Source organism: Myxocyprinus asiaticus, chromosome 4 (genome assembly GCF_019703515.2).
Source record: "Myxocyprinus asiaticus isolate MX2 ecotype Aquarium Trade chromosome 4, UBuf_Myxa_2, whole genome shotgun sequence".
Classification (NCBI taxonomy): domain Eukaryota; kingdom Metazoa; phylum Chordata; class Actinopteri; order Cypriniformes; family Catostomidae; genus Myxocyprinus; species Myxocyprinus asiaticus.
Window position 1 is genome coordinate 13,995,558 of NC_059347.1, and position 24,638 is coordinate 14,020,195.

General features: G+C 37.6%; 1 protein-coding gene across 7 annotated transcripts in view; it reads left to right on the forward strand.

The window, feature by feature from the left end:
- The window catches only part of LOC127439850 (E3 ubiquitin-protein ligase Praja-2-like), a 30,040-nt gene extending 7,221 nt beyond the window's left edge, over positions 1-22,819 (forward strand). Inside the window, exons 4-10 of one of the 7 annotated variants that reach the window (XM_051696104.1) lie at positions 948-1,130; positions 4,918-5,103; positions 10,043-10,157; positions 14,904-15,047; positions 17,737-17,851; positions 19,782-19,897; positions 21,832-22,811. In XM_051696104.1, coding sequence (XP_051552064.1) covers positions 948-1,130; positions 4,918-5,103; positions 10,043-10,157; positions 14,904-15,047; positions 17,737-17,851; positions 19,782-19,897; positions 21,832-21,951 — 979 coding nt within the window. In that variant the 3' untranslated portion in view covers positions 21,952-22,811. Of the gene's footprint in view, positions 1-947; positions 1,131-4,917; positions 5,104-10,042; positions 10,158-14,903; positions 15,048-17,580; positions 17,607-17,736; positions 17,852-19,781; positions 19,898-21,831 lie in introns of those variants that run through there. The other 6 variants (XM_051696105.1, XM_051696108.1, XM_051696106.1 and 3 more) reach the window with 6 other exon arrangements.
- The last annotated feature ends 1,819 nt before the right edge of the window (positions 22,820-24,638 follow it).

The following is a 24,638-nucleotide window of genomic DNA, read 5'->3' on the forward strand; positions in this document are numbered from 1 at the left end:
ACAGTAAGGCACTTACAATGGAAGTGAATGGGGCAATCGGTAAATGTTTCAAAAGTATAGCCACAAGATGTAAATAATATGCATGTTAACATGATTTTAGTGTGATAAAATCACTTACTACCCTTTTCTGTGTAGAGTTTACAACTTTGTTGGCATGACGATGTAACGCCGTAAACCATAAAAGCCTAAAACGACTGTAAAAATGACAATTTAAACTACTTTACAGCTCAAAAAATACACGAAATTTAACAGGAGAATCAGTGTAAGTGCTTTTATAAAATTATAAGCTTCACATTTCTGCCTTTTTAAACCCTCCAGAAATTGGCCACATTCACTTCCACTGTAAGTGCCTCCCTGTAACCTCCATTTTTGATTTTGTTTAGAGAAAAGCTGGGACGAGTCCAAATCAATTTTTGTGGTAATCAGTATTATGCCACGAATGCATTTGACTGAGCTTAACTTGTATTGAACCCAGAAAATACCTTTTAACTTAAAGCAAAACATTTCGCAAAAAAAGGTTTGTTACATTTGTAAATTATTTATATATGTCTGTACTGTTCAAAATGAAGACAATGTATTTGGATACTTCCTGGTTGAGAGAAATGGTCTGAGAAAAGGTCTAGCATCATTTGTCCATGGTTGACATTTGGGTTGATATCTAGCTTTCTAATGCAATAGCATTCCTACATTTTAAGTCTATAAGTGTCAAAGTAGTTTTTGGGGCCACTGTACCACAATGCATGTGCCATTCATGCAAGATGAATTTGTGCATTTACTGTGAATGCTTGATAAGGTAAAACGGCCAGCAGCAAATGACTGAAGTGCCGAAGGTGCTCTCTGTGGGTGCTCATTCTGCATGCTAAGACGCTTCAGCTAAGAGGATTAGTTTGACTTTTACGAGGTGGGCTCACGTGTGTTTGTGTGTGTGTGCTGGTGTGTGTTCAAAGCAGCAGCGAAGAATGCAGCGAGGGCGAGTGGTCGGCCTCATGGACGTCTGACTCGGGGCTGGAAAAGGAGAGGTGCACCAGTGAAGAAAGCTGGGAGACTCTGCATGGCATGGATGAGCTGCCTGGTTGCAGCAGCAGTAGCAGCAGTCTGGAGGAAGTGCCTTCTCTCAACCTCGCTCTAGAGTAGGCACACATCCACTGACAGAACAAACTCTAAACACTGTAGTGAAACTTTGGATAACACTGAGTCGCATTCACTAATACTGCACATGTGTAAAAGTTACGTACTTGTGTGTGCTGAAAAAGTTATTCATAACAGGTGCGTATGCACATAACTTTGTTCTTACTCTCATTCTAATGTTGATGAATCCAGATTATTTCTAAATGAGGGAGCGTATGCTCGCAATAAGTAATCTGCATGAAACAGAGCCATTCATTGCTCATGCAAATGTACACTTAATATTTTGTCTGAAAGCATGCGCACCAAGATCATCGTGCAAAGCCAAAGTGTGCTATTCTCAAAAACAAAATACATAAATAATAAACATAATAAATACCTTTTTTAATAGACCTAGACTACACGTGAATGGCTGGATTTTTAGGATTTAAATGTATATACCTTTAACACCATAAAAACATACCAAATGTCTTAATCATAACACACCTCAAATTAATGCACACACTCACACAAACAAAATGAAAAATGAAACTTAACTAGTTTTAGTAGTAAAAGAAATTGTTCACCCAAAAATGAAAATTCTCTCATTTACTCACCCTCATGCCATTCCAGATGTGTATGACTTTCTTCTGCTGAACACAAATTAAGATTTTTAGAAGAATATTTCAGCTCTGTAGGTCCATACTGTGCAAGTGAATGGGTGCCAAAATTGTGACGCTCCAAAACGCACATAAAGGCAGCATAAAAGTAATCCAAATGACTCCAGTGGTTTAATCCATACCTTCAGAAGTGATATGATAAGTGTCTGTGAGAAACAGATCAATATTGAATTCCTTTTTAACTAGAAATTCTTCTCCTTCCCCAGTAGGGGGCGATATGCATGAAGAATGTGAATCACCAAAAACACAAGAAGTGAAAGTTAAAGTTGAGATTGACTGAGCAGGGAGGAGAATATAAAGTAATAATGGACATAAATTTTGATCTGTTTCTCACCCACACCTATCATATCGATTCTGAAGACATGGATTTAACTACTGGAGTCTTATGGATCACTTTAATGCTGACTTATGTGATTTTTGGAGCTTCAAAATTTTGCCACCTTTTTAATTGCATTGTATGGACCAAAAGAAAAAATCTTCATTTGTGTTCAGCAGAAGAAAGTAAGTCACATATCTGGGATGCCATAAGAGTGAGTAAATGATGAGAGAATTTTCATTTGTGGGTGATTCCTTTATTCCTTTTAAGTTCTAAGAATTTTTGCATAACAAATTCAATGTTTTTAGGGAGTCTCCTTGTGAGTCTGTTTTTACCATTGCCACATTCACATTAATAAGCCTTCATTTGAAAATGAAAACCTCTCCATAACAGTATATATTGGAAACTGAAAAAGGAGTTTTCAAATGAAAACTGATTAGTGTGGATGCGGCCTAAATTTGATCATAAATTTAGAATAAGTTTAAGTGCGAATGTATTGATCAATGTATTGATCATGTTTTTTTGTCATTTTTGTGTTAAAGCAACTCCAATATTTTGTGCATTTCTAATATAAAGGCACAGGCAGAACTCTCTGTCTGTGTCTCAAAACCAATTGAGTAATTGAGCTGTCTACCTGAACAGTACTTTTGGGCATCATGGAAATGTCCTGAGTCAGCTCGGATCACACACACATACAGCTCCGCTGACTTGAAACGCATTTATGGTGCAAGCACAATGCCGTCTAGGTAGGCAAACTCATTAGGTTTTGAGACATTGAATAAGGGTATTGCAGAATTTTTTTTATACAACTTTGCTTTCAAAAACTCTTTTGTACTGCTTCAGTGACTTTTTCATATAGACCCCGTTTTCTGGTATTAAGATGCGTCTCCGATCACATGTGGTCAGGTGAGACATGTCGCTGTTTACACCTGGTCGCTTAAATGCGTCTTCTGTGGCCACTTGTGATCAGATTTGGAGGGGAGGGATTCTGTTTCATGACGACATACATCAGTCACTATGTCAACGTGTTACACCATGATATTAAAGTACAACAATGTCAGAACAAACAAACAAAGCGTGAAAAAATAAATGGCTCGCTATTTCTCCCAGATGCAGCTGAAATTTAATCTAAGCACAAAAGCAACATTTCGAGCAGAAATGTCCATTGTTTTAGTGGATTGCCTGTATTAATGTTCGTGCTTCTCATAAGTGTCTCTGCATGTTGATTTCAGACACACTGAAGAAGATCAGTGAAGTTCCCATGCTTGTGTATACTGTATATCCGCTTTTTTAAATTTTCCAATCAAAAGTTTTTTTTTGTTTTGTTTAAAGCCACTCATAACCGGCAAAGTTTAAACTCTTGTTTTAGTGCAGTGGTTCATTGACAGGAGAGGGGAGGCGCTTCGCTGCTGCCGGGACGCAATCAGGACGGATTAGCGTTTACACCTCAAATGTGATGCGTTCAGATGCGTTTTTGACCACATTCATATGTGGTTTTTGTGATCCGATCACAAAACATTTCAGGCCCCGTTTACACCTGTATTTAGTGCTGAACACATGTGAACCGGTCACTGAAAACGCATCTTAATTCCAGGTGGAAACGGGGTCTTAGATGTTTTAGAACAAGCAAAAAAGGACATTATTGATATAGTACTTCCTTCATTACTGTTTAAACTGTTCTGCAATCAAACCTTTACTTGGTTGTCCAGGCTGTGTATTTGTTACCATGTTAAACTATTATGGCAGTCAGTAAAGTAATATTAATACTATATACTGTGTGTATATACTGTATATATTTTTTTCTGTTAAACTAAACGGGATTGATAAATTATAGTCTGGCTATAGGAATGCTAACACCTGTGCAACCTGTCTTTAGCAGTCAGATAGAAGAGAATGTAGCCGTTTTAATGTTATATTGGGTTAATGCATTAACTGTGTTAAATTTTACGGAGTTAAACCCATTAATTATTTAACCCATATTAAACGCATGGGTGTTTCATCAAACATTATTTCATACCTCGGGTGTTTTACGATCCAGCAAGTATATCAATCACTAACTGAACTACAAAATTCCCAAATGGCAATTGCCATATCGTACTGTTCATGTATTACACTTGCTATAGTTTAATTCTACGTTGCATTGTCATCAAACGGCAATGTCAAATATAAATCCAGTCAGTCACTGAAACAACAGTGCAGTGATAAGCAAAGAAGTGTGTTGTAGATATCCAGTGATAGTAAACTTATATAGATATGAAATAATCATAAAAATATGATTGATGGAAGTGCAAATATATTACATATCTTGGGTCACTAACGATCCTATATGCTTTTGGTGATTAAGCAAAAGGTTTTGCAACGTTGGCACTGTTTTAATTGTTACACTACTATTAAGAGAATAGTTGAGAAATATTATACAGGTTGGGGCATAACTCCAACAAATGGATGAGGTAAAGGGGGTGGAATGAGGTCCTGGGTCACATAGACCCGAGCTATGTACTTAAGGCATAAAGGTGCACTCATTTATATTTTTGTATATGTTTTATGTGTATGTATGTGGAATCGGTCCATTCCCAGTCAGCCATGATTCATTTATTCCACAAATGAAAGCCTCAGGGGATTATTGTAATATTTTTCAAAAACACTATTCATTTCATCCTGTTTAAAATTTAGCAATTGGCCAAAAAATAATAATAATAATAATAATAATTGACAGCAACTTTAATTAATTTCAAGGGTTAATGCTTTAACTTTGGCAGCCATAAAAACTATTGAACAAACTTGTTCTGCTCTGTTTTTGTGTGTGGTGTTGGTCAGGGAGCAGACCCCTCTGGAAGAGGGTGAGATCCCCTGGCTGATGTACAATGAGGACTCGGGCAGCAGCAGTGATGAGGATCCGGATGGTGTGAGTCAGTTTGTCCACCCTGGACTCTTTATCCTGGATGGCAACAACAATCTGGAAGACGACTCCAGCATGAGTGAAGATCTGGACACGGAGTGGAGGTCAACAAACCTAATATACAATATCAAATAATACAGATAATGACCCATTTTTTGGAATCATTACTCCCCAAAATAGTCATTAAAGGAATATTCCAGGTTCAAAACAAGTTAAGCTAAAACAACAGCATTTGTTGCATAATGTGGATTACCACCAAAAATTATTTTGACTTGTCAAAAGTTGTAATATTGGATATAGATTTACACAGATAAGTGGAGAAAGCGATTTTAGCACATTTAAATCATGGTAGCAGGTATAATGTCTTGTGGCTATACTTTTGAAAAAGTGTATTTGAATGTTTTTTACTGTAACCGTGATTTTTGTTTCTTTTTTTTTTTTTCATAAATGAGGGGCGAGTCTAATTTTTTTGTGATAATCAACACTGTTATACATAGTATGATACATAATTGTGTTTAACTTGTTTTGAACTCGGCAACAGTCCTTGAACCTACTGCGCAAAAATCTCATTCAAATAACTGTGATTTGAAACAAATTATATATTATTTTAATTGTAAAGGATTTCATACATCATGGTAGTATTTTTTGCACTGCCTTTAGTTTATGCTGATTTAAATGCAGTATATTTTATATTTTCTTTACTATTTAAGTAAAAAAAAATTATCATGCAGTAAGGAGACTAACAAGAATCACCTTTGAGAATAATGGGAGTTAAAAAAACTAAAAAGTGAAGAAGACAATATGTCAAAGAATTCAAAATCCTCGGGCTCTGGAGACATTAAAAGACACTTACATGCTCAAGCTGATTCCCCTCAGCGGCAGGCCGAAAGCCCCGGACTCAATTCAGACGGTGAACTGAAAGAAATCCGGCGTGAATTGATGAATGTGTCTGCAATGCTGACGAAGGTCGTTGCAGACTTGGAGGATCCTGCTGTAATACGTCGATTGATCACTTCCATGGAGAATTGTAGCCGGCAAAACAACGTCCGAATTGTTGGAATTCCTGAGCACAAAAAAGGCCGAGATATGGTGAAATTCCTGGACGGGTTCTTCCCGAGTTTGCTCGACATAATAGGCCATAAGCTGGAAATCGAGCGAGCTCAGAGATCCATGGAGGGAGACAGGCCCCGATCATTTCTGGACAAATTCCTGAGATGATCTGATAAAGATCTCGTGTTACGCGAGGCGAGGAGTAAAGGAAATCTTTCTTGGAAGAACTGCAGCATTTTCTTGTTCACAGACTTTGTGAATTCGACGAGAGAAATGTGATCAATTCAAGGAATGCAAGAAACTCTTACATCAATGGAAGATCGCTTTTGCTCTGATGTTTCCGGCCAAACTGAGAATAGATACTAAGGATGGCCGTAAAATATTTACATGCCCACAGCAAGCATTGGCCTACATAAAATCATTCGAGTGAGTAAGCCATTTGGTGATTTTCGTGTTGCCGCCTAGTGGACTTGTTTCGCTGAACATAGTTTCCCCGGACAGTCAAGTGTGAGTGCCTTTTTCGTATCTTTTTGTGCTGGTTCCACCTAGCCAACAAATGTTAAAGGCTGAAATCAATGTTTATATGGAGACCAACTGGTCCTCAGTATCCTCTGTAGGCGTGGCTTGGGAGGCACTTCAGGCGGTTCTTAGGGGTCAGATCATACAGTATGCCTCATTCATCAAAAAATCCAAAGCACGAGAACTCGTGGAGTTGGAAGAGAATATTAAAGCACTGAGGCAGAGCTGAAGTGCCGAATGTCATCTGATGGCCTCGGAGAATTGACCCGATTGAAATACAGATATAATACTATTTTGTCGCGGAAGGAGTTTTGGTTATTCAGGGCAAGACAGTCATACTTTGAGTCGGGGGACAAAGCAGGGAAGCTTTTCGCTAGATATATAAAGCAGAGAGTCTTTTTCTACCATTCCCTAAGTGAAATCTGCTGGTGGTGAAATTTTTACCTTGGCTATTGATATTAATAATGCTTTTAAAGAATTCTATCTTGATCTGGGGCCAGATGGCTTTGCCACTGAATTTTTTAGATCCTATGCTGCAGAACTGGCTCCACTTTTGTTAGAAGTTTATACAGAATCATTAAAGAATGGAAAGCTTCCGCCAACCATGACACAAGCCTGGATCAGTCTGATTCTTAAAAAGGACAAAGATCCAAGTGAGTGTAAGAGTTACCATCCAATTTCCCTGATCCAGCTAGACGTAAAATTATTGTCAAAAATTTTGGCCAACCGATTAAGTAAAGTTATGACATCACTTAAACCCTACCTGTATGTACTATATTCGGGGCCGTAGCTCTTCTGATAACATTAGGCATTTCATCAATATCATGTTGTCAGTGACGAATGATCAGACTCCGGTCACGGCCATCTCACTTGACGCCGAAAATGCATTCAATATGGTGGAATGGGATTATCTTTTTAAGGTTTTTGAAATATACGGGTTCGGGAATACTTTTATTGGGTGGATTAAGTAACTTTATAGACACCCGGTAGCGGCGGTACAAACAAATGGATTAATTTCAGATTATTTTACTCTGGATAGGGGCACCCGGCAGAGTTGCCCTCTTTCCCCATTATTGTTCTGTCTTTCCCTGGAATCATTAGCTGCCGCGATAAGAAAGGAGGATGATTTTCCAGGAGTGGTGGCGGGAGGTATGGTGCATAAGCTTGTGCTTTACGCAGATGATATTTTATTTTTTGTCTCTGAACCTACTAGATCTATGCCTTGCCTCCACAGAATTATTAATTCCTTTTCTAAATTCTCATGATACAGAGTTAATTGGTCTAAATCCAAAGCTTTTGCTCTGACAGCGTACTGCCCAGTAATGGCTTTTCAGCCGGGCGCCTTCCAGTGGCCCAAACAGGGCATTAAGTATTGGGCATCTTATTCCCAGCAAATTTGTGTGTTTTTTTTTTTTTTTTTTTTTTTTCATTTCGACCCATTAATAAAAAAAGATGTTCGAGCGATGTGGGCAGGTGGGCTTCATTACATTTATCTATGATTGGAAAGGTTAATGTTATTAAAATTAATTGTGTTCCAAAATTTAACTACCTGCTACAATCTCTCCCTATAGATATCCCCCTCTCTTATTTCAAGCAATTTGTTACCATAGCGAAGTTCCTCATTTGGAATGGTAAACATCCCAGATTACATTTCAGTAAGCTGCATAGGCCGATTGACAAAGGTGGGCTAGACCTACCCAAGATTTTGTTTTATTATTAAGCATTCGGTCTCAGACATTTGGCTCATTGGTTGCTTCCACCTGAGAGAGCCCCTCCCTGGTTTTGTATCGAACAGAAATCCTTGCCCCTATTTTGCCATTGCAAAGCCTTTCTATTAAACTAACTGGAGTTAAGTCACACCCTGTTATCTCCTATTTGCACGCGGTATGGACAAAAGTGTCCAGAGTGTTTAATTTGGACATTTATTTAAATGTTGTCTCGAGCATATGGCGGAACCCAAAATTACGTATTAATAAGTCCCCTTTCTGCTGGTCAGAATGGATTGTGAGGGAGGTTAAGACACTCTGTGACCTATATGAGATTGTAGTGCTGAGATCTTTTGAAAATATGGTTCAACATTTTAGGATTCCCAGATCTCAGTTCTTTAGGTATTTACAACTGCGCCACCTGCTCTGTACTATTTTTGGGAGTAGCATACCCCCCCCCCCAAAGTGGCAGATACTCTGGAAGTGGTGATTTACTGCTTTTGGAATAGGTCATGAGGCATCAGTGTATTACTCCCTGCTAATTCAGAGTCTTGGGGACGGAGCTTCAACTTCTCTCAAGAGATTATGGGAGAAAGATTTAAACTTGGTATTGGAGGAGGGAGTGTGGGCTAGGATTCTAAAAAACATCAAGTCTGCATCTAGAGATGCAAGGATGCGTCTGATGCAATTTAAGATTTTGTATCGATTCTATTGGACCCCTTCTAGATTGTATAGGCTTGGTCTTAAAGACACATCCACCTGCTGACGATGCCAGTCAGAAGACGGGGACACAACCCATGATTTTTGGGGATGTGTTAAGATCCAAGAGTTTTGGTTGAGGGATCAGAGCTTCGTGTGTGACGTGGTGGACACTCGGGTTTCCTTTTGCACCAGACTGTGTGTTTTGGGTGATGGGTCGGTCATGAATGTGGGTGATGGATATATGGAGAGCTGGTTCCTGACCGGCGTGATGATTGGCAGGCAGGTAATCCTCAGGGGATGAAGGTCATCTGGTGCGCCCTTATTTCGTGAGTGGTGCGTTGACTTGGGCATGGTTGCAGCGTTTGAGGAGATGGTATATAGAAGGCTGGGCAACCTGGATATATATACATCAGGAAGTGGGGTGGCTGTCTGGCCTTTTGGAGGGCTCTCTGGGAGGGGCAGCGGAGAGGGACTAGTTTTTTTTTTGTTTTTTTTTATGTCTCTAAATATTTCTGCTGATTTTTTTTATCTATTTGTGTGTCTTTGTCGTTTGGCTTTTGACCACAGGAGTGCTTGTTTATGTCGAGGGGGGTTAATGTTCGGGGGAAAAATTATGATTTCATGTGGTTTGATTTTGCATTTTCTGTTATGTCTGTTTGATTTGCTACATGGAATCAATGAAAAATTGTTAATAAAAAAAAAAAAAAAAATTGTGTAAAAGTAAAATGTGTAAATGCATTATGGTAATGAGAATATGGGGGTAAATGTGCATACTTGTCATGAAAATCATGTCACGATGTAAAAATAGGCTTATTACTTTGTGCAAAATATTTTTTTCTTTTGAACATGGACATGTTTTCATGATATTCACTCTAAAAACTGCATATCTCATATATATGAAAACACTAAAACAGTGATAATTTACAATTACCATTTACAGTCATGCAATAAGAAGAACATTGTTGCCTTATTGTAATTGTGTGTCAGCTGAAAAAGCTATGAAAATATTAGTTATTAATAGTTACTAAGAGCTGCTTAAACTCTTTTTTTTTTTTTTTTTTTTTAGGTTTCTTGATGAATTTAATGAGGGTTTTGGGATGGCTCAAGCAATCTCTTACGTGGATCATTCCCAGCTCCTCACTTACATGGCACTGGAGGAGCGTCTCGCTCAGGCTATGGAGGTGAGGTACCTCTGCCCTAATGTATTTATATTAACATTTTTAGCAAATCAAAGAGAGTCTATATCGCCACTTTAGGGTCGCAGTATTGCTGTTTGACTCAATGGACAGGCTGTATGTATGTGTGTGTGTGTATGTATATATGTGTGTGTGTGTATGTATATATGTGTGTGTGTGATGTATATATGTGTGTGTATGTATGTGTATGTGTGTGTATGTATATATGTGTGTGTGTGTATGTGTATGTGTATGTATATATATATATACATATATACACAGTACTGTGCAAAAGTTTTAGGCACTTGTGAAAAATGTTGCATAGTGAGGATGTCTTCAAAAATAATGCCATATATAGTTTTCCTTTATCAATTAACATCATACTAAGTCCAGTAAACATAAAAGATCTAAATCAATATTTGGTGTGGCCACCTTTGCCTTTAAAACAGCACCATTTCTCCTAGCTACACCTGGACACAGTTTTTCTTGGTTGTTGGCAGATAGGATGTTCAAAGCTTCTTGGAGATTTCACCACAGTTCTTCAGTCTATTTCAGCTGTCTCAGTTGCTTCTGTCTCTTTATTTAATCTCAAACTGACACGATGTTCAGTGGGGGACTTTGTGGGGGCCATGACATCTGTTGCAGGGCTCCCTGTTCTTCTATTCTAATCTTTTCTGTTTGCTTGGGAGTCTAAAATTTATTTTACCTATTGACACACTAAAGCTGAAGATATAAATAATCATCTTATGACAAATGTTTTTGTGAAACATCTTAAGTGCCTAAAACTTTTGCACAGTACTGTATACATACACGCATATATATATATATATATATATATATATATATATATATACACACACACACACACACACACACACATACACACACACACACACACACACACACACACTACCGGTCAAAAGTTTTGAAACACTTACTCATTCTTTATTCTATTTTTTTTATTTTATTTTATTTATTTATTTTCACATTTTAGAATAATAGTAAAGTCATCAAAACTATGGAATAACATAAATGAAACTATGGGAATTATGTTGTGATTAAACAAAATCCAAAATAAATCAAAACTGTGTTATATTTTAGCATCTTCAAAGTAGTCACCCTTTGCCTAGATTTTGCAGACATGTACTCTTGATATTTTCTCAACCAACTTCTTGAGGTATCACCCTGGGATGCTTTTTAAACAGTATTGAAGGAGTTCCCATCTATGTTGGCCACTTATTGGCTGCTTTTCTTTATTTGGTCCAAGTCATCAATTTCAAAATCATTTTTTTTTATTTTATTTTTTTTTATTAAATTTTAGATTTATAATGAAATAAATTAATATGGTGGCACAATTATATTTTTGTCTACAAATCTAATTTCAAACATTTAAGCATACGCCTTCAGATCAAAAGATTTTTAAGATCATGAGAAACATTTCAGGCAAGTGTTTCAAAACTCAGTATATATATATATACAGTATATCAGTGTATGTGTGTGTATATATATATATATATATGTGTGTGTGTGTGTGTATATATATATATATATATATATATATATATATATATATATATATATATATATATATATACATACATATATATATATACATATATACATACATATATATAGTGCATCCGGAAAGTATTCACAGCGCTTCACTTTTTCCACATTTTGTTATGTTACAGCCTTATTCCAAAATTGATTAAATTCATTATTTTCCTCAAAATTCTACAAACAATACCCCATAATGACAACGTGAAAGTAGTTTGTTTGAAATCTTTGCAAATTTATTAAAAATAAAAAGTGTAAAAAATCACATGTACATAAGTATTCACAGCCTTTGCCATGACACTCAAAATTGAGCTCAGGTGCATCCTGTTTCCACTGATCATCCTTGAGATGTTTCTACAACTTGATTGGAGTCCACCTGTGGTAAATTCAGTTGATTGGACAAGATTTGGAAAGGCACACACCTGTCTATATAAGGTCCCACAGTTAACAGTGCATGTCAGAGCACAAACCAAGCCATGAAGTCCAAGGAATTGTCTGTAGACCTCCGAGACAGGATTGTATCGAGGCACAGATCTGGGGAAGGGTACAGAAACATTTCTGCAGCATTGAAGGTCCCAATGAGCACAGTGGCCTCCATCATCCGTAAATGGAAGAAGTTTGGAACCACCGGGACTCTTCCTAGAGCTGGCTGCCTGGCCAACTGAGCGATCGGGGGAGAACGGCCTTAGTCAGGGAGGTGACCAAGAACCCGATGGTCACTCTGACAGAGCTCCAACGTTTCTCTGTGGAGAGAGGAGAACCTTCCAGAAGAACAACCATCTCTGCAGCACTCCACCAATCAGGCCTGTATGGTAGAGTGGCCAGACGGAAGCCACTCCTCAGTAAAAGGCATATGACAGCCCGCCTGGAGTTTGCCAAAAGGCACCTGAAGGACTCTCAGACCATGAGAAACAAAGATTGAACTCTTTGGCCTGAATGGTAAGCGTCATGTCTGGAGGAAACCAGGCACCACTCATCACCTGGCCAATACCATCCCTACAGTGAAGCATGGTGGTGGCAGCATCATGCTGTGGGGATGTTTTTCAGCGGCAGGAACTGGGAGACTAGTCAGGATCGAGGGAAAGATGAATGCAGCAATGTACAGAGACATCCTTGATGAAAACCTGCTCCAGAGCACTCTGGACCTCAGACTGGGGCGAAGGTTCATCTTCCAACAGGACAACGTCCCTAAGCACACAGCCAAGATAACAAAGGAGTGGCTCCGGGACAACTCTGTGAATGTCCTTGAGTGGCCCAGCCAGAGCCCAGACTTGAACCCGATTGAACATCTCTGGAGAAATCTGAAAATGGCTGTGCACCGACGCTCCCCATCCAACCTGATGGAGCTTGAGCGGTCCTGCAAAGAAGAATGGGAGAAACTGCCCAAAAATAGGTGTGCCAAGCTTGTAGCATCATACTCAAAAAGACTTGAGGCTGTAATTGGTGCCAAAGGTGCTTCAACAAAGTATTGAGCAAAGGCTGTGAATACTTATGTACATGTGTTTTCTTTTTTTTCTTTTTTCTTTTTTTTTTTTTTAATAAATTTGCGAAGATTTCAAACAAACTACTTTCACGTTGTCATTATGGGGTATTGTTTGTAGAATTTTGAGGAAAATAATGAATTTAATCCATTTTGGAATAAGTCTGTAACATAACAAAATGTGGAAAAAGTGAAGCGCTGTGAATACTTTCCGGGTGCACTGTATATATATATATATACACACACATACACTACCGGTCAAAAGTTTTGAAACACTTGACTGAAATGTTTCTCATGATCTTAAAAATCTTTTGTAGACAAAAATATAATTGTGCCACCATATTAATTTATTTCATTATAAAACTAAACTTAATTAAAAAATTAATTGATGGCTTGGACCAAATAATAAAGAAAAGCAGCCAATAAGTGCCCAACATAGATGGGAACTCCTTCAATACTGTTTAAAAAGCATCCCAGGGTGATACCTCAAGAAGTTGGCTGAGAAAATATCAAGAGTACATGTCTGCAAATTCTAGGCAAAGGGTGACTACTTTGAAGATGCTAAAATATAACACAGTTTTGATTTATTTTGGATTTTGTTTAGTCACAACATAATTCCCATAGTTCCATTTATGTTATTCCATAGTTTTGATGACTTTACTATTATTCTAAATGTGAAAAAAAATTATAATAAAGAATGAGTGTTTCAAAACTTTTGACCGGTAGTGTGTGTGTGTATATATATATATATATATATATATATATATATATATAATGTAATATACAGTTGAAGTCATAAGTTTACATCTTGGCCAAATACATTTAAACTCAGTTTTTAACTTGGGTCAAACGTTTTGGGTTGACTTCCACAAGCTTCTTACAATAAGTTGCTGGAATTTTGGCCCATTCCTCCAGACAGAACTGGAGTAACTGAGTCAGGTTTGTAGGCCTCCTTGCTCGCGAACCTTTTTTCAGTTCTGCCCACAAATTTTCTATCAGATTGAGGTCAGGGCTTTGTGATGGCCACTCCAATATCTTGACTTTGTTGTCCTTAAGCCATTTTGCCACAATTTTGGAGGTATGCTTGGGGTTATTGTCTATTTGGAAAACCCATTTGCGACCAAGCTTTAACTTCATGGTTGATGTCTTGAGATGTTGCTTCAATCAATCCACATAATTTTCCTTCCTCATGATGCCATCTATTTTGTGAAGTGCATCAGTCCCTCCTGCAGCAAAGCACCCCCACAACATGATGCTGCCACCCCCATGCTTCACGGTTGGGATGGTGTTCTTCGGCTTGCAAGCCTCACCCTTTTTCCTCCAAACATAACAATGATCATTATGGCCAAACAGTTACATTTTTGTTTCATCAGATCAGAGGACATTTCTCCAAAAAGTAAGATCTTTGTCCCCATGTGCACTTGCAAACTGTAGTCTGGCTTTTTGTATGGCAGTTTTGGAGCAGTGGCTTCCTCCTTGCTGAGCAGCCTTTCAGGTTATGTCGATATAGGGCTCGTTTTACTGTGGATATAGATACTTGTCTACCTGTTTCCTCCAGCGTCTTCACAGGGTCCTTTGCTGTTGTTCTGGGATTGATTTGCACTTTTCGCACCAAACTACGTTCATCTCTAGGAGACAGAATGTGTCTCCTTCCTGAGTGGTATGATTGCGCGTGGTCCCATGGTATTTATACTTGCGTACTATTGTTTGTACAGATGAACGTGGTACCTTCAGACATTTGGAAATCGCTCCCAAGGATGAACCAGACTTGTGCAGGTCCACAATTTTTTTTTCTGAGGTCTTTGCTGATTTCTTTTGATTTTCCCATGATGTCAAGCAAAGAGTCACTGAGTTTGAAGGTAGGCCTTAAAATACATCCACAGGTACACCTCCAATTCAGTACACCTCCTATCAGAAGCTAATTGGTTAATTGTCTAAAGGCTTGACATCATTTTCTGGAATTTTCCAAGCTGCTTAAAGGCACACTTAACTTAGTGTATGTAAACTTCTGACCCACTGGAATTGTGATATAGTCAATTAAAAGTGAAACAATCTGTCTATAAACAGTTGTTGGAAAAATTACTCGTGTCATGCACAAAGTAGATGTCCTATAGATAAACTATAGTTTGATAATATGAAATCTGTGGAGTGGTTAAAAAAAAAAGAGATTTAATGACTTCAATTTAAGTGTATGTAAACTTCTGACTTCAACTGTATACAGGTGCATCTCAATTAATTAGAATGTCATGGAAAAGTTCATTTATTTCAGTAATTCAACTCAAATTGTGAAACTTGTGTATTAAATAAATTCAATGCACACAGACTGAAGTAGTTTAAGTCTTTGGTTCTTTTAATTGTGATGATTTTGGCTCACATTTAACAAAAACCCACCAATTCACTATCTCAAAAAATTAGAATATGGTGACATGCCAATCAGCTAATCAACTCAAAACACCTGCAAAGGTTTCCTGAGCCTTCAAAATGGTCTCTCAGTTTGGTTCACTAGGCTACACAATCATGGGGAAGACTGCTGATCTGACAGGTCAATAATTGACACCCTTCACAAGGAGGGTAAGCCAGAAACATTCATTGCCAAAGAAGCTGGCTGTTCACAGAGTGCTGTATCCAAGCATGTTAACAGAAAGTTGAGTGGATGGAAAAAGTGTGGAAGAAAAAGATGCACAACCAACTGAGAGAACCGCAGCCTTATGAGGATTGTCAAGCAAAATCGATTCAAGTTTTTGGGTGAACTTCACAAGGAATGGACTGAGGCTGGGGTCAAGGCATCAAGAGCCACCACACACAGACGTGTCAAGGAATTTGGCTACAGTTGTCGTATTCCTCTTGTTAAGCCACTCCTGAACCACAGACAATGTCAGAGGCATCTTGCCTGGGCTAAGGAGAAGAAGAACTGGACTGCTGCCCAGTGGTCCAAAGTCCTCTTTTCAGATGAGAGCAAGTTTTGTATTTCATTTGGAAACCAAGGTCCTAGAGTCTGGAGGAAGGGTGGAGAAGCTCATAGCCCAAGTTGCTTGAAGTCCAGGGTTAAGTTTCCACAGTCTGTGATGATTTGGGGTGCAATGTCATCTGCTGGTGTTGGTCCATTGTGTTTTTTGAAAACCAAAGTCACTGCACCCGTTTACCAAGAAATTTTGGAGCACTTCATGCTTCCTTCTGCTGACCAGCTTTTTAAAGATGCTGATTTCATTTTCCAGCAGGATTTGGCACCTGCCCACACTGCCAAAAGCACCAAAAGTTGGTTAAATGACCATGGTGTTGGTGTGCTTGACTGGCCAGCAAACTCACCAGACCTGAACCCCATAGAAAATCTAAGGGGTATTGTCAAGAGGAAAATGAGAAACAAGAGACCAAAAAATGCAGATGAGCTGAAGGCCACTGTCAAAGAAACCTGGGCTTCCATACCACCTCAGCAGTGCCACAAACTGATCACCTCCATGCCACACCAAATTGAGGCAGTAATTAAAGCAAAAGGAGCCCCTACCAAGTATTGAGTACATATACAGTAAATGAACATACTTTCCAGAAGGCCAACAATTCACTAAAAATGTTTTTTTTATTGGTCTTATGATGTATTCTAATTTTTTGAGATAGTGAATTGGTGGGTTTTTGTTCAATGTGAGCCAAAATCATCACAATTAAAAGAACCAAAGACTTAAACTACTTCAGTCTGTGTGCATTGAATTTATTTAATACACGAGTTTCACAATTTGAGTTGAATTACTGAAATAAATGAACTTTTCCACGACATTCTAATTTATTGAGATGCACCTGTATATGTGTGTTAAAATTGTTAAAAACTGTTACATGTCAAAGTAAATTTTATACATGGCAAAAAAAAATTTGTTTTATGTCAAAGCAAATTTACCCAGATATTTACTGTACATGTTGGTGAATTGCCATTGTGTAAACCCAAGTAAATTGATTTGGGATCAGGAGATATTAAATGAAGCATTTTCTGCTAAAAGATAGCTGTGGGGTAAGCTGTGCCAGTGGCTCAATTAATGGTGATTAAAAGTGTAAACATTGCAGCCAATGCAGGAAATACTATTAAATAGATTTTGTTGAGAAACTTAAAGCGGGACCGAATTTTTGGTCAATTTGAGGGAGTGCTGGCAAAGAAACCCACCTTTCAGCATTTCATATTTCCCTGCAACCTCGATAGTTGAAATGTAGAATAGTAATGTTTTTTCAGTCCAATGAAGTATATATTTTACGTGCCCAACTTGAAAGAATTGTAATCTTTCAGAATGTGTGATGAAAGATTTTTTAGCATTAAAGTGTTTGCACAAACAGCTTGACTTTAATTCAACCTTATATTTAAGGCTTAGTTTTTTGATCGCCTTAATATTATTTTTTGGTCCAATTAAGCAGTTGGTCTTTGAAGTCTTTGACAACCCAATAAACTTCCATTGATTTCAGCCAATTGGAGAAGCCAGTTGAAATGTAAGGCTTAATGTATAATTAACTTGCTTCTATCTTTATCCAGAGGAAATTAAATATATGCTAATGTATTTTGTTGTGTTGCAGGCAGCACTGGCTCATCTGGAGTCTTTAGCTGTAGATGTGGAGCAGGCCCATCCCCCCGCCACCGAACAGATCATCAACTGCCTACCACAGATCACAGTGCAGGCCGACAACACTGGTACTACTGCCATTATTTGAAGCTATACAATCTAAAGTATAGTACAGTATAGTGTTTAAGCAAGAAAGTACAAGAGCCGAAGGCTAAATGCGTTTTTCGGCATGACATGTGGCAAAGTGCCTGCAACCCATTTAGCCATGACTATATTCACAATCTAGCATGGCTCCGAGTACCTTTTTGCTTTTATAAAATGGTCCGATTCTTTGTTTAGCCAATAAGAAGGATCATTTTCTGTGTTTACAAGGATATGGGTTTGGCGGAAGTTCCAGAAAAGCTAATATTGCTTACAGCACCTTTAAATTGAATAAAAAATGTATATATATATATATATATATATATATATATATATATATATATATATTATTTTTTTTTTAAATAAAATGTTTAAAAAATAGATATAAATATAAATATATAGATAAAATAAGTAGATAAAAATATATATGTAACATTTATAAAAAAAAGATATTTACAAAAAAATATGAAGAGTGGTGATATTTTATACAGCGAGTCATTAAATGTAGTCATGGATTTATATTTATAGTTTATATTTAATATTTTTAGTACTTATAAAATCTCATAGGGTAACTTATCCAAGTAAATAATTTAGATCATATATCAACCCTTGATATACCTGTATACATAGATAATTCTCACAAAACCTGTCAAGAAAATGTCCTGGTCATATTTAACCCTAAATAAAATAAAAAATAAAAAAAAGAAGAAGATGGAAAGAAAGAAAGAAATTTAGATTTTGCATAAAGAAACTGAAGCCTACATTTAGGACCATTCAGATTTTTTGCATTGTGACACTATTTCAGGACACTTCAGCACATTTTACCCCATAATCCTCATTACCTTAATGTGTCCGGACATTTTACTTATACTATTCCCATTGTTTTCAATGATAAATCTCATTAATGTAACACAGAAATTTTTCTTTTATTTTTTTTTTTTACTGTATTACAAAAATATATTGTTGTATAGTGATTTTGCAAACATTAAAGTCAGTACCAAGGGATTACTATTACTGTATGATCGCTAAATACTTCAGATGTAAACATTATAATTTTTGTCACATTGTGGAAATGAAAATGTCATACTGACCACTTTTTTCACATTACGGCAAAGAGAATCAGGGGGGTAAAATGAGCATAACTGTCGTAAAATAAAGCCCAAATGTAAAGCACCTTAATGGCTTTAAAAATAGGCCTAACTTTCTACATGCAAAATATAAGTTCTTAGTTTCTTTTAAGTTTTGCAGTAAAAAACGGACCAGGAAATTTTCTTGACCAGTTTTGTGAGAATCAACCACACGTAATATAGCAATTATACACCTATACACTTTCTCCAACAGACAGATTTTATGTGCTTTTCTGCTTTTATCTGCGATATTATGGACAAGAGCTGCATTACAGCTTCTATAGAAGTATTACGATTATGGCTGTGTGGTTACATAATTGCACATACAACTTGCTTTCTTGTTTCTTACTGCTGCCCATGTGAAGTGTTTTTCAGATGACAAATTGCATGAATGTTGCTGTTCCTGGTATTCAAGTATAGAAATTGAAAAGATTGAGTACACAAACCTTTCTGTAAAACACAAGTCAGAGCGATACGAGATGACCAGATGAGAGATGTGTTTTGCACAAAAAGCAACACCACGCAGGCGCAGATTGAGCGACAGGGAAAGCATGCAAGCACACTAATGTCATACTTCATCTTTATGGCACGAGTGCATTTGAGACTATAAACCTGCCACGGAGATCATAAAATGGCCTCGGTTTCACATCTGTTGACTAAAATGAACCATTTGATGTGTGCGTGACTCGACCGTGACGTGTTTGAATATTTGCTTTGGTCTCGTAGGTTTTATAATATGATGGAGAGATCCAAGTTGAGTATTTTACATGCACTCTGTTTGGTTTTGCAGAGCAGGAGCAGTGCTGTGCCATCTGCTGCAGTGAATATGTCAATGATGACATTGCCACTCTGCTGCCGTGCCGCCACATGTTCCATAAACTCTGTGTCACTCTCTGGCTCAGGAAGGTATTTGTGTTTTTCTTGGGAGCTTTTGAAAGGGAGAGCAAAATAAGGGGCACAATTTCATAACTGCATAGAATTGTTAATATTCTGCAGGAAGATAATAAAGCATACATTTCAAGAGAGAGTTCACACAAAAATGAAATTTCTCGCACTCATTTCGTTCCAAACCCACATGACTTTCTTTCTTCGTGGAACACGAAAGAGATGTTTTAATACATACAGTAGACCAGTCCATCTTTTCAAAACAATGGAAGTTGACGGCAACTTTAAAGCTGAAGCCCAAAGTTTACTTCAGTTGTGACGCAAACGCTAAAGCCTCGTTCACATTGTCAGAGATGTTGTCGCTAGTCTCTGTCGCTCTAACGTTATTGGTTGGCTGCTTAACTGGCCATAGCTTTAGAAAATCTGATCACAGATGAGCTAGATTGCCAGTAAAACAAATATATCATTTTTATTTCACTAGGAATCATTTGTTTCGCCTCTAATAATGAACATTCTGCAGGGGAAAGTGCTTTTATATAAACTGCAGCTGTGCTCAATGCATCCTATCATGAAGAAGACGAAAAATCTATTAATGTCGACAATATTGGACCTGGGTAGCTCAGTGGTAAAAGACGCTGGCTACCACCTCTGGATTCGCTAGTTCGAATCCCAGGGCATGCTGAGTGACTCCAGCCAGGTCTCCTAAGCAACCAAATTGGCCCGGTTGCTAGGGAGGGTAGAGTCGCATGGGGTAACCTCCTCGTGATCGCTATAATGTGGTTCGTTCTCGGTGGGGCTCGTGGCGAGTTGAGCGTGGTTGCCGCGGTGGATGGCGTGAAGCCTCCACATGCGCTATGTCTCCGTGGCAACGCGCTCAACAAGTCACGTGATAAGATGCGTGGGTTGACGATCTCAGACGCGGAGGCAACTGGGATTTGTCCTCCGCCACCTGGACTGAGGCGAATCACTGGACTGAGGCGACCACGAGGACTTAAAAAGCACATTGGGAATTGGGCATTCCAAATTGGGAAAGAAAAAAAAAAGAAAAAAATTCGACAATTTCTGGTATATTATCCAATTTGATAAGAAGTCAGTTTACTTGCTGCTAAAAATTAGCATTCTGGATGGGAAAGTGTTATAGACAGCAGCAATACTCAGTGCATTATATCGACACAAGGAACGATCTTTCAATGTATAGATGAAACACTCAGAATGCTGACAATTTCTGACACGGTTTTCCACGCATCGTTTTATCGCTGCACGATATTGCTCTGAATTTGCATACAGGTTGACGCATGCGTGCCACAACTGCTATGAGATACTGGACTTTTTCTCTTCAGGAGTTTAGACCCATAAAGAAATCATTTTATTCCTTCAGACTCGAGTTATACAAATGCAGGTATTTCCTGACCTCCTCATACACGCGCTCTTGACGTGCATATCTACTGTCGTTGTTTCCAACTTCGTCTCCTGTTGTTTAGTGGCGATTACATCTAGCGCTTCTTCATGACAACGGCTCAATTGTGAGTGTTGCCACCTTGTGGACACACTAATTAGTGTAAATAATTCCAGGTGCATGCGCATTCTGTGAAAAATTCGGAAGAAAAATTGGGTCGCACACATTCCGTGCTCGAGCCCTCTGCTGATGATGAAATTTGCGGCACGCATTCCTGTACGCAGACGCCTAGCATTCACATCAGACCGAAATGTACTTTGGGCTTTAAAAAAAATTGGAAAAGAACAGCGTAAACATTCAGCACAACTTCTCCTTTTGCGTTCTGCAAAAAATCATATGGATTTGGAACAATATGAGGGTGAGTAAATACTGACTCATTAAATAGGTTATTGGATAACTATCTTTGACTCATTTTATTTTTTTTTCATGATTTGACATCTGTCCCTTTATATTGAAAAGTCTTTTCTCCTTGTGATTATTATTCTTATTTTTGTTTTAGTCTGGTACGTGTCCTGTGTGTCGGCATGTTCTGACCTCTGCTGAGACCGAATCACCGTCTTTAAATTCTGAACAAGACACGTCACCGTCCAATCACAGCACACCTGGAGGAACATGCTGATCTCTTCGCACCCATCAATCTAAACATCCCGCAGAGTAATATTCCAATAATAATAAAAAAAAGTAATCATAGTTCAACAAAAGAGATTTCCATCTGATATTTCTTTGCAGTCAGGCTACAGGCCTAGTGTTAATAAGCATCGCTTTTATCAATTCAACGTCAAATCTTTAAGTGCTCTGACAAAGCAGCTTCCCAAGAAGGTTGCTACCCTGAACTCTCTCGATAACAATTCAGCTATCCATTCAGAGGTAATTCAGTTGGCTGAGGTGCATTGTAACTTCCTGATTAAAGCGTACATACCTGGAAAATAAATGATAATGGCTGTGCAATATATTTCATTGCGGTTCATAAACACATTTGTATAAATCATTGAAATGATGGCCACTGATTAGGTAGCTTTCACAAAAGCACCTTCAGGAGCAATATCATTTCCAAAAGAATGTGTGAGAGTCTGAGAGTCTGAACTGGAAAATATGATGGTGCACGACTATAAATATGAGACGGCTTTGTGCCGTTTTTTTTGCAAAGGCAATTGGCATGTATTCAGTGTCATGTTATTTAGAGGGGCAGCTCGTATCAGCTCAGAATAATACACAAAGAAAGGCACAGGTGGGTAGCTCACCCAAATCACTTTCTTTTTTATTTATTTTTTTTTTATTGAAGATTTCAATGAATTATATATAGGAATCATACAAGCCAAAGAGTTTCTCTGTATATGTGAAAGACACTATCAACGACTATGACTATTATCAGTTACACTTAAAATGTATGTGTATAAACCATTCAGCAGTTATAAATGGTTAGTGAGATATAGAAGGTATTGAGAACCAGTCACCCATACACCGATCAGCAATATAATATAATATTGTGTAGGTCCCCGTCATGCCACCAAAACAGCGCCAGCCCAGATCTCAGAACAGCATTCTGAGATGATATTCTTCTCACTACAATTGTACAGAGCGGTTATCTGAGTTACCGTAGACTTTGTCAGTTCAAACCAGTCTGGTCAATCTCTGCTGACCTCTCTCATCAACAAGGCATTTCCATCCACAGAACTGCTGCTCTCTGGATGTTTTTTTGTTTTTGGCACCATTCTGAGTAAATTCTAGAGACTGTTGTGCTTGAAAATCCCAGGGGATCAGCAGTTACAGAAATACTCAAACCAGCCCATCTGGCATCAACGATCATGCCACGCTCCAAATCACTGAGATCACATTTTTTCCCCATTCTGATGGTTGATGTGAAAATGAACTGAAGCTCTTGACCCGTATCTGCATGATTTTATGCACAGCACTGCTGCCACATGATTGGCTGATTGGATAATTGAATGGATGATTGTTGGTGCCAGATGGGCTGGTTTGAGTATTTCTGTAACTGTAACAAAGTCTACAGTAACTCAAATAACCACTCTGTACAATTGTGGTGAGAAGAATAGTATCTCAGAATGCTATTCTGAGATGCGGGTTGGCGCTGATTTGGTGGCATGAAGGGGACCTACACAATATTAGGCAGGAGATTTTAATGTTGTGGCTGATTGGTGTATGATCAGTGTTTAACCATCACTGACCCCATTTGATTTCTTAATGCACATTTCTGGTCTTCTTGCATATGATTTATCAGTGCACGTTAATCCAAAGAAAAAAAAAGTTCGTCTTTGAAAACTTTCATCAAAATGTAATAATTGCTCAGCCTCTGAAACGACTTTCCTTTTTGGCTGACATCCCCAAGGCCGAATCTCATAATTATGACTTGTAATCTCATTATGACTTACTATCTCATAATTTTGACATTTTATCTCTAAATTTTTACTTTTTATCTCATAATGATAACGATCTCATTTTTTCAACTGTTCATATAATTTGACTATTAATCACAGTTATTACGTAATTATCTCATAATTTTGATTTATCTTAAGACTTAGTATCTCAATTATGACTTACTATGTAATATTTTAAACTTTTTTTTTACAATCTCATAATTTTGACTCATCACATTTTCAACTTTTATCTCATAATTATTACTTAATCACGTGATTACAATTTACTATCAAAATTTGACTCTTAATTTACTTTTATTATCAAAATTTTGATTTACTATCATGTTTTTTACTTTTAATCTCATATTCTGTCTTTTGTCAGTATTGTTGATTTTCTATCTCATAATTTTGACTATCATAATACTTTTTTTTTTATCCCATTTTTATCTGTTATCTCAAAAGTATTACTTTTTCATAATTATGATGGTCAAATATGACTTAATATCTCGTAATTTTAAGTTTTAATAATTATAAAATTATCCCAATATTGACTTTCTCATATGACGTAATCTCAAAATGAAAAATCTCATTCTAATACTTATGACTTTCAATCTCATATTTATGACTTAAAGCACTTTTTTTCCCCCCATGTGGTGGAAATGGGCTTCATAAAAAAATTCCATGCCCAGAACTAAGTTGTGTACTTTTCGCTGGTCATGTGCCAGCCATCAATCTGCAATTGACGTGAATGTGAAAGCTAGCTCTCTCCAGGTATAATCCACCTCCTTGCAAATACATCAGATTATGGAAATAAAATAGGTTGCGAATGCGTTTCATGGTTATTTTAAAATAATTTCAAGAAGCTCAGTTCAAAGACTCAAAAACCTTTATTGCAAGTGTACAATATAAACAATGAGCAGACATTGTTGTA